The sequence below is a fragment of the Onychostoma macrolepis genome, chromosome 23 (genome assembly GCF_012432095.1).
Source record: "Onychostoma macrolepis isolate SWU-2019 chromosome 23, ASM1243209v1, whole genome shotgun sequence".
Lineage (NCBI taxonomy): Eukaryota > Metazoa > Chordata > Actinopteri > Cypriniformes > Cyprinidae > Onychostoma > Onychostoma macrolepis.
Window position 1 is genome coordinate 22441953 of NC_081177.1, and position 16053 is coordinate 22458005.

General features: G+C 37.0%; 1 protein-coding gene across 2 annotated transcripts; it reads left to right on the plus strand.

Annotated features, from left to right (window-relative positions):
• The first annotated feature begins 453 nt into the window (after positions 1-453).
• Positions 454-15858, plus strand: mrgbp (MRG/MORF4L binding protein). 2 transcript variants are annotated; one of them, XM_058762839.1, is made up of 5 exons: positions 454-672; positions 1196-1317; positions 10919-11000; positions 11091-11165; positions 11384-13634. In XM_058762839.1, the coding sequence occupies exons 1-5, from the start codon at positions 537-539 to the stop codon at positions 11665-11667; spliced, it is 699 nt and encodes a 232-aa protein (XP_058618822.1). In that variant the 5' UTR covers positions 454-536; the 3' UTR covers positions 11668-13634. The 2 variants fall into 2 exon arrangements, with proteins under 2 accessions (XP_058618822.1, XP_058618823.1); XM_058762840.1 differs by lacking the exon at positions 11384-13634 and adding an exon at positions 14975-15858 and having other exon boundaries at positions 460-672.
• The last annotated feature ends 195 nt before the right edge of the window (positions 15859-16053 follow it).

A 16053-nucleotide genomic window follows, 5' to 3' on the forward strand; every position in this document is an offset into this window, starting at 1 on the left:
ATAAATAAATAATGCAAACCTTGGAATTATAACTATAATCTAAACAATAATATTTATTGCATTAAATGAATGTGAAGAGACTATTATTAACAATCGCCTGTAAGCAAAAGAGTGCAATCCTGATGTAAACATTTAAATAATAATAATTAAAAAAATAAATAAAAGGGCAAACCTTGAAATTCTGACAATATAAACAAAATTATATACATAATAAATGTGAACAGACAATTAATAACAAACCCTTTTAAGCAATACTGACGTAAACAAAGCCTAAATAAATAAATAGAACTATTCCAAAGAAATAAAAAAGCAAACCTTGAAATTATGATAAATATAATGTTTTTGTTTGTTTTGTTTTTTGGGTTTTTTTTTTTGTTGCAAATAGCCAATAGGTAAACACTTGATGAAACCACACAATAAGTCTATCATAATGTCTGGGTCTGTTATTTATCTGTGATCGCTGTGTTGAGTCCTGTGGTGATGAACTGGACCTGCAGCAGAGTGAAGCATCAGTGAGTGTGTGTCACTGCAGAAACATGGGGGAAGCGGAGACTGTGCCATCCGACGAAAAACAAGCAGAAACCGGCATCTGTACCGCCGAGGAATCGATCGTATGGAGTCAAGAAGTAGAAGTGTGTCTTTTTCACGCAATGCTGGGTCATAAACCCGTAGGTAAGATGAATTCATTCTTGATTTATGTGAATAACAGGCCCTGAGCTCCACACGTGAAACAATAGCTTATAACATCATAAATAAGACCATATGCTCCTTTTTACCTCTTAAGTATCTAAAATCAATTAATAATACAATTATTTAATCATACCAATCAGATTTAAAAATACCGATAAAGCGTTTTAGAGATAATTTGAAGGTTTTTCAGTGATTCTTTATTGAGCTTTATCGAGTCCATTCGCTAATTGTTAAAAGAAAATCGAATATAGTGGTCGCATGCACGGCTTTGTTACAGTTTTGAGATATATTGTAGACTATCGTTGAATATTTGTATTTTTTAAAGCACTATTATTGTGTTTATGGAGGGAATGTAGCGGTGAATGTGTGTTGATGTTAGCAAACATTAGCGCGACTGCTAACTAGCATGATAGCATAATGGCTAGGCTAATTTACAGCAACACAAAGGTGTTTTCTGTGCTGTAAGGTGAGTGTCTCTGTGAAACTCTGTGTCTCATATCTTCAGGAGTGAATCGACATTTCCACATGATCTGTATTCGCGATAAGTTCAGTCAGAACATCGGCAGGCAGGTGTCATCTAAAGTCATCTGGGATCACCTGAGCACCATGTATGACATGCAGGCGCTGGTAAGACAACTCAACTCCTGCTTTCTTGGGTTTATGAGATTTATTTTATGATTTGCTTTCACTGCATGCATTGTACATCACAATAACGTAATGTATTATATGTGGGATTCAAAACTCTAGATTGAAAATGTACTTTTTTCAGTTCAACTTCTCATTGTTATGCAAATAACATAATAAAAAAACCAGTGAGAAAAATACTAAATTACACCCTAATACATTTTTGTTACTTGAAATAAAATAAATGTAAACTATAATAAATATTTTTTAACTGAAATAAAATAAGTACTTTGGTTTTTTTTTGTTTGCAAGGCAACATTAATCATTTTCATTTAGTTTAACTTAATGTATTAAAATAAACCAAAAAAGAATAAAAAATGGAAAATAAATATATATATATATGTGTGTGTGACCCTGGACCACAAAACCAGTCTTAAGTGTCAATTTTTCAAAATTGGTTTGTTAGGATAGGGCAATATTTGGCTGAGATACAACTATTTGAAAATCTGGAATCTGAGGGTGCAAAAAAATCAAAATATTGAGAAAAACGCCTTTAAAGAGAATGAGAATGTGATGTAACGCTGCGTTAAGTTCTGGGAAACTGATTTGTTTATCCGCCTTATTTGCAGGATAGCGCTGCCTTTCCGCTATTGAGTTTAGGGCAGTATTTGATTTTTTTTGTTGTGATTGTGAAAAATGTCACAATTGTATGTCATTCATGCTGCATCGAGAATTGCAATAGCAACTCAGATCATCGTTCTGAGAGAAAACTGAATAATAACTGAATGTTTTTTGGTGTAAAAACACCAAAGGAAGCGGAGAAGACGCCTAATAGTAAATCTGTTGATGTCACTAATTAAACCCACTGCCTCTCACTCAATAAAAGAATCACATTTCTGTGTGTTTTTGAAAGATTTGATTTTGTTGGTTTAATAATTAACGTTACCTTCTTTGCGAGTATGACTCTCACTAGGCTTGTGAATTAGAACTTGAACAGGGGACTTTCTGAAATGCTTAAAGTGGCTTAATGTACCAAGTGATAAAGACAAAATTGTAAAGCATATGTGCAGATACGCATATAAGCTCAAAATGTGAACACCACGCGTTTATTTACGTTAAGCATTTTCTTCTCATAAGAACACGCTTAATGCACCGAGACAGTGATAATAAAAGATCACATTCTGTACACACCTTACTAATAAATCATATGTGCAGAAAAACAGATGAGCCCAAAATATGAACATTAAATATCACTGTCTTAATCCATAAGCGCTTTCTACATTACGGTTTTCTAAAGGGAGGGAAAATGCTTGTTTCATGCATGTTTCAACATGTCGCGTTAATATTCTGGCTCACCTGCATGTCTTTTAGCATCACTGTCTTAGTACATTAATCCAGCATTTTAAAATGCTACAAAACTGTTCACAAGCTCCTAGGGATTTGATTTTGCTTGTCATTTGTTAAAATAAATATAAAAAGTACAGTGAGTTCGTGACTGTTTGCTGAATGTGATCCGCAATCTCTGATTCTCCTCCATGGCCATGGAACAAAATGAATATTTATAATGACAACAATTATACTTTGTCATTTAAAAGTTTCCAACAAAGAAATGGTTCGACTTCTGTCAGCTTGTTGAACAAACTTTTATTTGGATAATTTAATATGACGGCTGAAGCAGCAGCGAGCGTCCAGCGGGTGACAATGTTTTCATGGTAATCAGATCAACATTGTAAATGAAATTCAACAAAACCTATCTAATTATCATGCAATGATAATCTAAATCTAATTATCTCACTATCTATATCTAATTATCATGCAGTGTGATAAATTAGCTTCTCTTCCCTGCAAACGATACTTTGAAGAATGAATGATTGTTTAACTTAAAGGCAAAGACAAAACAAAAGATAAGCAGTTATCCATATAGAGAATGAGAAGTAACCATGTAGTGTATCCTGCTAATATGGCGGAGCCTTCCCGAAATGCAACGCGGAGTGAAAAGATTGTGACGTAACTCCTCATTCTCTATTAACGCAGCGTGCATTCTCTGTTTGACCCGTGGCAAAGCCCGTAGTTGGAGAAATGGAGATGCACAGTGTTGCCAACTTAGCGACTTTGCAGACCCCTTTAGTCAAATCTGTAGGGTTTGCCCAAACCTTCTTTAGTTTCTGAGATTCGCCGGTACTGCCGCGTGAGCGTGAGGTCTTGCCTTCCCACACACTCTCTCTCTCTTTCTCTCTCTCTCTCTCTCTCTCTCTCTCTCTGTGCGTCTGCTTTGTTCAGCGAGCGGCAGAGAGGAGCAACGCTTTCAGTTAAACACAGATATTATGTTGCTTCTCTAATTTTACATGCAAGTATAGCCGAAATCACAGCACAGCTATTGTCATTATCTTATGTGTATTTGATTTCATCAGTCGATTATCAGGATTTTTGTGCAGATTAACATCTTGGAAGGGAGATCTGGTTATGTAGTCTTAAGGCCAAAGTATACTTTGGCCGTCCGCATCTGGGGACTTTAATGGGTCGCGTTTCAGTCACTATTTCAAATTAATTCTGTTGTCTGACAACAGAAACTTTATCAGTAAAATTTATCAATGAAAACAGTTTTATTGAGATTTTAGCTGCATCAAAATACAGTATGTGGACACAGAGAGGCAAACAAATCTAAAAATAAATAATAAATGTACATTTTGAATGTTCAGAAGAAGTGAGCTGCCCTGTCGTGCAAAAATGTAAAAAGGTCAGTAAATTGCTCAGTGCAAAGAAAGAGAAGTAAAGGGAACCAATTTTTTTTCATGTGTCTAATAGACGTGAACAAGTTCTTTGAAAAACATCTATGATCTTTGAAACATGTCTAGTATGCATGCTCTATGCTGACTATGGTTTCAATAATAATAAACATACATTTGCATAAAGCAGCCATATTTGTCCATGCCCATGTTGATTAGAGTATTAAAAACTTGAAAAGTATTAATTTAAGGTACATTTAGAACAAATAAAAATGTGTGATTAAGTTGCGATTAATCACGAGTTAACTCGTGACAATCATGCGATAAATCACGATTCATTTTTTTTCGTTGATTGACAGCCCTATATATACTGAGAATATAAAAATAAGCAAATTCAAAATATTAATAAAAATCCATGATAGTGTCAATATATGGACCAAAAATATCGGCACCCTTACAATTCTGTCAGACAATGCAACACTTCTCTTAGAAAATTGTTCCAATTGCAAATGTTTTGGTATTCACGTGCTTATTGTTTTTGTTTGCACTGCAACAACACAAAAAAACCGAAGAAAAGTCAAACTTGATCAAATTTCACACAGAACTCAAAAATGGACTGGACAAAATTATTGGCACCTTGTCAAAATTGTCAGAAATAATTGCTTTTCAAGCATGTAATGCTCCTGTAATCTGTATTTAGACACACCTGTGGTAAGTTACAGGTGTGGGCAATATAGTAATCACCAGAGGTGGGACCAAGTCATTGAGTGCGTTTACATGGACCCTCTTAATGCGATTATAATGAGATTTTGGCGATATTGCGATTTATGCTTTACCTCATGTAAACGCAATACTTCGATCTAAATAATGCGATTAAGCTCATAATCGCAGCAAGCATAATCGTATTAACATAGGACATCATATAATCATATAATTAACATTAACATTTTAATCGGAATATATAGGCATGTAAACACCTTAATCGCAGTATTGCCGCTCTGACCAAAGTGCGCATGCGTTTGTGACATATATGAATAACGTGACACGCACCTGTAATAATACGAAGATTAGAAACGATGGAGGGGAAGAAAGCATCGCATTCTGAGGAAAACACAACAAGCTGCCAGCAGTCTCTGTTCTTTACCCTCATCCAGAAACGGCGAGCAGAACGCGACGGCAGCGTATAGGCAAACATATTCCATCATATTTATATGGCGCCGAAAAAGCGTGGAATACAGCCATACAAAATCATTATGCATTAGACGTAAATAAATTAAAACAGTGACCAGTAACACTGCTCTTTCTGAGTCCATCATTTGTGCTGTCCAGTGGGGTATGTGAATAATGGCAGTAAAAAAAAATTAACCACAATTCTTAGCGAATAATAAGAATAATGGAAATTGCATGTAAACGGGAGTAAGAGCTTTGCTCTTGACATGTAAACATCAAAATGCGATTAAGTCCTTACTCTGATTATTGGAAATAATCGCAATATTCGTGCGCATGTAAACGCAGTCATTGTTTTGCAAGTCACAAGTAAATCTCAAGTCTTTGCATTCAAGTCTCGAGTCAAGTCCCGAGTCAAGACAGACATGTCCCAAGTCAAGTCTCGAGTCAAAATAGGCAAATCCAAGTCGAGTTGCAAGTCCTCAACTTTTAGCTTTAAGTCTTAAACAAGTCATTAGTGCTCTTTGCACAAATTAGTGTCTCAGTATTAATTCCCATATCAAATTTATAGTAATTTATATCAGGAAGTCGGGTAGAATATGTTTTTACATAGTTTAATTTCATGTGAGATGGGTGCCCTTAGTAAAACTACTCAAGTTCAATTTAGGGATTGTGCCAAAATAGGACAAGCAGTGTCTATTTTATTAGTAACAGAGTATCAAAGACAACATAATTTCATAGAAATTATGAAATACTTTTTTTAGAAATACTTTGCATGTGTGCATAAGAAGAATATATGCTAGGTGTTTGTTATATCTAAGCCAATGAGCCATTATTTGGAACCTCGATGAAACATGTGAGCAGAAACTCAGAAAGAACCGCTTTGAAAGAACTAGAAGAAATAACTGCTACCATGCTTTACATGTGAGAGGAAACCTGCAATATGGATGCAGACAAACTCATGAAGACAGTCATTCAAAAATGTTCAGTTTTTTTCCGGACATAAAAACATTCCTTTAATTTATATTTTAATGAATAAAAATCAAACAAATCTTATTTTTTGGGAAAATAAAGGGGATCTAATATTGATAATAACATTGAAGACATTGTATGATTATTCCTTAAAGATAAGGTTTTAATAGTAGTAGTCTATTACGTTCTGCCCAATGTCTTCAAGTGAAACCGAACTTTTATTTTGACGGGTTGCCGTGAATACCTTTACATTTCTGTGTATATGATATGAGGATAGTTTTTCTCAAATGAAACGGTCAAATGCTTATGAAGTGACTCTCAGAGCAGTTCTGGAGATATTGTTCGTGTATTTATGTCCTCATTTAGTGAGGCGGCAGATGTTAATATCACCGCAAGCGTCACGAGCGCTTCTGTATGAGTAGTGAACAAACCCGCGCGTCTGCGCCATACATTCAGGGGCGGATTTAACCAATAAGCGAGGTAAGCGGCCGCTTAGGGCCCCGTGGAATCAGGGGGCCCCATCTGATATTGGCGAAACATATCTGCAGCGTTGAGCAGTGTAGCCGTTCACAGACATGTGCGCTGATTTCTTGAACGCAGTGACCAGAAGTGTTTAAGTTAGAATCCACTTACCAATCAAAATGCCGAGTTTTTGTCAAGTGCTGCGAGTTCTGCAAGTTCGGGGATCATCTCATAACAAAGTGTAGATACGATGTAAATAAGAGATTCATTGTGCAGTGTAGAGCTTATTAACGGAACGTCATGAGATCGCAATGAACTGAAGTGAGAGACAGCTATAGTGATTATGAGGAAGCGCTCTTTGCGCGCATTCTAGGCTGTCTTACTGTCTCAGAACAGAGATATTCACCCCAGTAAAGAAAGTATTGTGTTTAAAGTCACAATTTTATTTATCTTGATGTTTCAAAATGACTCTCTTGTGTGCTTCTCCTAGGCGCACCGGCGCGAACTGTCACAGATCAGATAAATGCACGAATGCAATGACTGGAGATTTTCCCTTAATAATAATCATTTTCGATTTTTTTTCTCAGCAAAGCCTACAGTATGCCTTCAGAACACTTGGAATATATAATGAGTTGCCTGGGATAATTTTATGTTTGTAAAAAGACTGGAAAGGTTTGCAATTTATTAATGGACAAGTGCAAGTTTTTTTTGGATAATGTCTTCATTTTTAATCTCAAAAAATAAGGTAGCCAAATTTGGCTTTAGAACAGCATCAGGTTGACAAATTACTGGTTGTGACGGTACAAATAAACTATAAACTAGAGCGAGCAAGCAAAATAAGGGTTATAATAAACACTTGGAATATGGAATGAGTTGCAAGGGATAGTTTTATGTTTGTAAAAAGATTGAAAATTTTTACAATTTATTAAATAGACAAGTGCACGCATTTTTCTTTTCTTTTTTTATTTATTTCTTTTTGATAATGTCTTCCTTTTGTGATCCGAAAAAAAAAATAAAAAAATAAGGTAGCCTAATTTGGCTTTAGAACAGCAGCAAGTTGACTAATTACTGGTTGTGAAGGGATAAATAAACTAAAAACTAGAGCGAGCGAGCAAAATAGGGGTTAAGCATAAAAGGACACAGTTATTGTATGGGGGTCCCATACCTGGAATTTGCTTAGGGTCCCCAAATCGCTAAGTCCGCCCCTGCATACATTAACACAGAGACAGGCAGAAGTCATATTTAAATAATCGTTTTGCTGCTTAATATTTACAAATAGGAGTGGGCGTGTGCTCACTTCTGTGTGCGCTTACGTTTATGTGTGTGTGTGTGTGTGTGTGTGAACCGGGGCGGAACTCCGCTGTGCGCGCGATATAGAGAGCGAGATCATGTAACGTAGAGACAGAAATGACATGCCGTCGTGCAAATAAGATAAATAACAGGCTATTTAGGCTATTTAGTTTGTTTAATAAAAGAACAAGGTATAGACCTGTTCTAGAGGGAAGGTAACATTGAATAATGACTTTTGTGGTCTGGCGCTATAGAGAAAATAAAATTAACTTGACTTTCAAGGGGGGGCGGGGGGTGCCGTTGGGGGGGGCGGGCTGCCCCTAAAATAATGGTAGGGGAAACACTGAGTTTATATATAGACTACAATTCACAAATCATTTTGTGAAAGAACACTTCTTCAAATTATATTTTAAAATGATCATTAGGCCAATTGCTCCTTTATTTTTTTTCTTCAAATTATAGCTAATTTTTTTTGCAATAATTAATTTAAAATCTAGCTTAAATCAAGGTTTATCTAATAATTATTTTGCACCAAACGTTAAACCTTTAAAAATAAGCAGGTTTACATTCTAACCCATCATTTTGATCCTGGATTTAAGTAATATTTGCACCATAACTTTAAACTCAGATTTAAATCTTGATTATGGATTAACTTTAAACGTAACTGAGGTTTAAATAAAATAAAATGCACATGCAATTAAAATATGCAACTGATTGAACAAAACCAGTGGAGATCTGACAAAAAAAAAAAAATTAAAGCACATCCAGTTGGTAGAACTGCGAGGGGTCGTGGCGGGATGCGGATCTGTCACTCATGGTCCACCTCGGCGTCGGACAAACAGAAGAAGTGAGGAATATGTTTAGCATTTCACAGCAGCGGTCACGGTGATGATGAGGCGAGCACCAGTGATCGCGGCAGCGCCTCTCCTTTCTCATGCCCGCTCCGTGTGTCTGCTGGGCGGCGATCAAACGGGCAGGGCAGCGCTTTTCACGAGCGGAGATAGCTACTACTTTTTTTTTCGTATCTCGGTTATGCTATTACTCCATTAATTTATACTAGCATATACTGTATATCAAGTGCTCCCTGAACGCAGTCTCTGGCTTACTGCCAGTCAAGCGCAAGCACGCTGCACCCGTCTAGAGTGGTAATGACGCTGATCTGATCAAGTCTTTCCGAGTCACAGGGCTCAAGTCCAAGTCAAGTCTCGAGTCATTGCTGTCAAAGTCTAAGTCGAGTCTCAAGTCTTCTTTAATTATGTCGAGTCGAGTCGCAAGTCATCAAATTTGGGACTCGAGTCCGAGTCAAGTCTCGAGTCATGTGACTCGAGTCCACACCCCTGGTAATCACACTTGCAACCAGTTAAAATGGAGAAAAGTTGACTCAACCTTTGGAGAAAAGAAAGAAGTGTAAAGAGTTTTCTCTGGATTTGAGAGAAAAATTGTGGAAAAACATGGACAATCTCAAGGCTACAGGTCCATCTGCAGAGATCTTAATGTTCCTGTGTCCACTGTGCGCAATATCATCAAGAGGTTTACAGCCCATGCCACTGTAGCTAACCTCCCTGGACATGGACGGAAGAGCAAAATGAATGAAAAATTACAACGAAGGATTGTTCGAATGGTGGATAAAGAACCCCGATTAACTTCCAAACAAATTCAAGCTGATCTGCAGACACAGGGTACAACAGTGTCAGCTCGCACTATCCGTTGCCATCTGAATGAAAAGGGACACTATGGTAGGAGACCCAGGAGGACACCACTGCTGACACAAAGGCATAAAAAAGCAAGACTGGAGTTTGCCAAAACTTATGTGACAAAACCACAATCCTTCTGGGAGAACGTACTGTGGACAGATGAGACAAAAGTAGAGCTTTTTGGTAAAGGACATCATGGCACTTTTTACAGAAAAAGAAATGAGGCCTTCAAAGAAAAGAACACAGTCCCTACAGTCAAACATGGTGGAGGTTCAAAGATGTTTTGGGGTTGCTTTGCTGCTTCTGGCACTGGATGCCTTGACTGTGTGAACGGTATCATGAAATCTAATGATTACCAAAGACGTAATGTTTTGGGGCGCAACGTAGTGGCCAGTGTCAGAAAGCTGCGTCTCCATCAGAGGTCATGGGTTTTCCAGCAGGACAATGACCCGAAACACACTTCAAAAAGCACTCAGAAATGGTTACAAACAAAGCGCTGGAGAGTCCAGATCTGAATCCCATAGAACACCTGTGGAGAGATCTCAAAACAGCAGCTGGGAGAAGGCATCCTTCACATCTGAATGACCTGGAGCAGTTTGCAAAAGAAGTGGTCCAAAATTCCAGTAGAGAGGTGTAAGAAACTCATTCATGGTTACAGGAAGTGATTGATTTCAGTTATTTTTGCCAAAGGGGGTGCTACCAAATATTAAGTTAAAGGGTGCCAATAATTTTATCCAGTGCATTTTTTTGGGTTCTGTGTGGAATTGTATCAGATTTGACTTTTCTTCTCTGTTTTTTTGTGTGTTGTTCCAATGCAAACAAAAAAATAAATAAACATGCGAGCACCAAAACATTTGCAACTACAACAATTTTCTGAGAGAAGGGTTGCATTTTCTGACAGAATTGCAAGGGTGCCGATATTTTTGGCCATGACTGTATGTCAGGGCAATTAATTGATAACTATAGTTTCAAGCATTTATTATAAATTTTCTACTTTTGAAGTCTTTTGAGTGTTATATATATATATATATATATATATATATATATATATATATATATATATATATATATATATATATATATATATATATATATTGTATAGAATTAACTATATTTAATTACATTTATTATCAGAAGTTATCATTTAATTATTATAAAATGAATTATAACAAATTATCAGCTGACTAGTCATCTTTTATTGCTGTAATTTCCAACAGGGTTAAAAGAAAGTTGATTATACAATACCCCTCAAATCTAATCATTAATCATTATTCATAATTTTTGTTGCTGCAGCACGAATCAGAAATACTCCCGTTTCCAAACTCAGAGAAGAGCTTTGTGCTGCCTGAAGAGATCATACAGGATGTCAAGGAAGGTGAGCCGCTCTTAGTTTCTGTATTGTGATTTACAGTTGATCCATTTGTTTTTACTGATTTACTTAAAAGCTCTTTTTGTCTTTGCGCAGGTAAAGTGGGATCTGAAGATGACGTGAAGGAAGAGTTCAAAGAAGAAAGTGACCCACCTGCAACCCATGAAGAAGGTTCTCTTCTCCTTCATTCTCTTTTTTTTTTAATCTCATCTACTCACCCCTTTCTTTTTCCTTTCCCTCTCTCTCTCTTTCTCTCTTTTTCTTTTTTGACGAAAGCCGTCTATTAAAACCTGCGTCATTGCATCACTTTTTTTTTTTTCTGGATCGTTCTCCAGTTGGCGTGAAGCTCAGCGTGGCTCACACTGGTCATTTGTGTCTCATTTTCAAAGGTCTGGGTCCCAGTATGGCTGGCCAGGATTTTGCGAGGTATGGACAGAAGAAAACGTTTCGCTCTGTTCCAAAACTCCAGCTTGAGCTCAGTACAGACCAGCTCATTACCAGAGGCCTCTGTAGACAGCCTTCAGAGACCTCTGACCATGTGCGTCTTTCTCTCCGTCTTTCTTTCGCTGTCCTTCTTTCTCTTTCTCTTTTGTCTTTTTTTGTGTGTTCTGTGCACCCTAGCTTGTTATTATTCTCTGTGTGTATGAAGCATGGCATGTTGAGGGTTTGTTGAACAGCAGCAGAAGCTTTATATGATAATGAGATCCCTTGCAAGTTCACCGGCTTTTCCGAAATTTCCAGTCAAGGTTGAAGAAATAATATACGCTGGTTCAGCCTTCAATCTGAAAATTGTTATTTGTTAAAGCAGACAGTAAAATTTGGTTATTAAAATCTCAAACATAATTCTAGGCTTGAAAACCATAAGAGATACAAGTTCTGTTCCAAAACCTGGTGTTTTGCCCCATACTTATTGCCTACATGGCATATCAACTTTATAAATGACTGATTTTGAACCCTCTACATAGGCAGTGGTATCATAATTATTAGACATTTTTCATGTCAAAAGTTCATTTTCTTGAATCGATTTTAAGTCAGCACATTCTTGCAGCTTTCATTTCAGATTCTTTACCATATACTTGAATTCTTAAAAAGGCAATTTGTGCTGTCATGTCAAAACACACAACTTTATGTAGGCATACAAATAGCACACATGCACTCAAAACATATTTTGAGTAGAATGTTGTGTTAGCATGTTGCTTACGATACAATAAGCTAATAAGCATAAGGTGTGTTCACATTATTTCAGAATTATCATAATTATGAGTGTATGACTTGAAAAAAATCATTCATGTCCTCATTGACTTGTAAACTTGGAATTTTCTGAGAGCTCAAATTTGTACAACCTGTTCCACATCATACACAAATTCGTAACTAGTAATAAGATATTGTGGTTTTGTCTGTTGATGACGCAAATTACACCGATTAATTTAGCCATTAATGGTGTTGCCAAGATTCCGAGTCCAAGGACGTGAACAGCTCTGAGAAGAACTGTGGTAACTACAACATGCTGTGAACACAACAATATACAGAGTACACAAATATAGGTTCAAATACTGAATGGAAATTAAAACCATTACCATTTCTCTTGCTTTGCCCATCTAGGATTTTGCACTGCACATTGTAGCGCATTAGGGGATTCCTTTTCCACAGTGCTGTCTTAAAGGCCCCGATATACTTCAAACAAAGTTAGTTTTCGTTCTTCATTTAGGGGCAAAATGAAGTTCGAAAAGGCTAAGTGATGGTACATTGTTTTCGAACGTTCCAACACCCCCCGCGCTGCTGGAGGCGGGGTGTAGATTAATGTAAACATGTGTCGCAACGCTCACGTGTCTGCTCTAAACACAACAACGATGGTGTATCAAGGTCTTTTATTACACTGGATAAATTATTACACGTTTTTCTATTTTATGTGTTGTCATAATTTGATAAAAACAAAGGTTTATTATTGTATGTTCTTTTGGCATTTCATTTATCGTATAACTTTTAAATTAGCTTATTGAAAGAACAAAAGCAGCAGCAGTATGGTGTAACATTTATTTGAAATGCATGTATTTGGTACTTGCTACCTTATATCTTTACTCTTTACTTTCATTCTTTTCATGGCTTTGGAAAACTTGCATCTGATGTTTCTCTGTCGCTTTTTGCATAACTCCGGGTCGTCAACACCAAGCTTCGTTGCAATTTCTTTCTAGGAATTAAATGCTTTCTCTGAATCTTTAAAGTCTCTCCGCGAGCGATCGTACAGGTGCGGATATATCAAATGTGGTCAAAGAAGGTGGAGTTCCAGAACACACCCAACGATTGCGTAATCGCCACGGACCAATGGTAGCTCAAAGGTGTTTAGGAGCCAAAACGAGCTCCCCAGAAAGTTCGGATTGGTGAGCTGTTTCGAATTGCCGAAATGAACTCAAAACGAACTTCGTTTCTGCCTGATTTTGTTCGAAATGACGTCTTATCAGTTCGTTCTTCGATTTCGTTTGAAGCATATCGGGGCCTTTAATATTCGGCTAAAATGTAGGGTTTGGAACAGAGTGCCAGTCTAGTACCTGCTACTTGAAGTAACTTAATGGATAGATTTTGGATTATTGGTGAACTATATGTGAATGAAGGCGTAAAGTAATAGTTCACCCAAAAATGAAAACTGTCATCATTTACTCACCCTCCTGTCGTTCCAAACCTGTAGGAGTTTCTCTCTTATGTTGAACACAAAAGAAGGTATCTTGAAGAATTTTGAAGAACCAAATAGTTGGTCCCCATTGACTTCCATAGAAGGGAAAGAAATACTATAGAAGTCAACAGGGACCATCAACTGTTTGATTACCAGCATTCTTCAAAATATCTTCTTTTATGTTCAACATAAGAGAGAAACTCCTACAGGTTTGGAGCGACAGGAGGGTGAGTAAATGATGACAGTTTTCATTTCTGGGTGAACTATCTATTTAAACCGTTACATTTTAAGTAGTGGTCATGTGTATGACTTAGCTATTTGCCTTTCAGTGAGCTCTCAGTTGCTCATAAACACATTTATAAAAATGTAAGAAGTTTTTAAGTGACTTTATTAATGTGGAAAATGGTGAAAATAATACTTTATTAGTACCAGAGATTTATTTCTTGATCATCCAGGGGGCCAAGGCCCACAAGGGGGCCTCAGCGAATCTTTTGAAGGGTCTGCAGGATTCCATACATTTAAATGAATAAATAATTCTTAAAATATCTAAATTAAAATATTAAAATAAAACCTAAGATGTGATGTGAAACTGTATTTATTTTTATTTTTCCTCAATACCTAGTGTTTTTACTGAAGAACATGCAGTTATGCACATATTTATATTTTGGGAGTATATTATATTAATCGTATATTATATTTCCAGTTTCTGTTAACTAAAAAGGTTTAAAAACAAGCAGCTTTGTCATAAATATAGCAGAAACATCAGAAATGGCTTTATTGGGGGATGTGGGTATTTTTTTATGGCAAAAGCATTTTTTGGAAGTCAGCACATTATTAGTGCTTGAGTTTCAGATGCTTTAGAAGAAATACTTGAATTATTAAGAAGGCAAATTATGCTGTTATGTAAAGCTGATTATGCAAATGTGGTTGACCTTTCTCTCAGCACTAATTAAGAGGATATGTTTTAGAAAAAAGGTTATCTATAAATGGCAATTTTATAGACATGCAGTTAAAGGTGAAGTGTGTAGTTTCTGTGACACTAACATCACCAAACTGAATTGCAAAAATGTCTGCTCAATATTCTTCTCTGTCTACCATTGTTTGGACAAACAGGTCCTTCCGCCACTAATTTTGACAATTGGTTATGCTAATGTCGGTCTTCATTTAGTGCAGAAATTACACACCACTTTTTATTTATGATAGAAATAATTAATTTAATTAATTTTCTAGTGTTTTTAATATGGTTTGTTCTTTGTGTTCCCATATCCCACCCTTTTTTCCCCATTTCCTCCCCCCCTTTTCCGTTCGTCAGGCAGCAATTCCTCCGTGAAGATGTCGGAGAGGTCGGGCAGCGGGCGCGAGAAAGAGCGAGAGCGGGCAGAGAGGGGGGGCTCAGGTGAGACGGGCAGCGGGTCGAAAGAATCAGCCGGGGAAAAAAGGAAGAGGAGTCGAGCCGTGGAGAAGGTGATGAACTCCAGCAACCCCTCCAGCCCAGGTGGAGCCAAGCGCCGCAGGACGTAGCCGCAGCTTGCAGCAGGACGACTTGGGACATCAGACATTTGAAAAGAACTGACGGAGAAAGGTGTAGCTAATATTGGTCGCGCTAGAGCCAATGTGAAAGTGAAATGACATGGCATGCAGGGGATGTGTGATGTTCGTGTACGTTATCTGCAGTCCAGAGGTTCACTGCGAGAGGCGTTCCTGTGCTTTAAGCGTTCTGAGCTGTTCACTGACAGATGGAGGAAATACAGACGAAGGAAAGTCTTTGGTGGTTGTTTAGGATCTGACTAGACTGATGGGGAAAGTCTATGATAAACAAATAAGCTTTCCTCTGCTGAGTTTGGAAACAAAACAGCAACTTTTTAAAAAGATTTGTGGGAATTTTAAGTGGTAGCTTTATTTTATTTTCGTCAGAGCTGACGTTCTTGAGACGGACCAGAGAATCAACTAGTTTGTTGTGTGATTTATTAGAACTTACACCGCAAATAAGCTGAGCTAGATGTGTTATTAACTGTATGAAATAACTTGATTCTGTTAGCCAATTAGACGGTCATTGATCAAGTGCTTAGGAAATAGTGATTGATATTTGCACTGTTTCTGAGTCATGTTTGATTAAAATTTTTGACCGAATGTGTGTTAAACACATCAGGAGTATGTCCCTGATTAAAAAAATGGTAGTGAACCATGTTGGTCTAATTTGACTTCTTAATTTCTAATTTGACAATGAACAATATATAATATGTTAGCCTCCCTTTGATCTATTCTGGTAAACATAAATGATCCAAAAAGGAATTTAAAATGGTTCCTGTGACGTCACAGGAGAATCTTATAATTTTAGGTCATTTTAGAAACCAAATATCTTGCAATGCTTCGAAGAACACTGGCACCTTT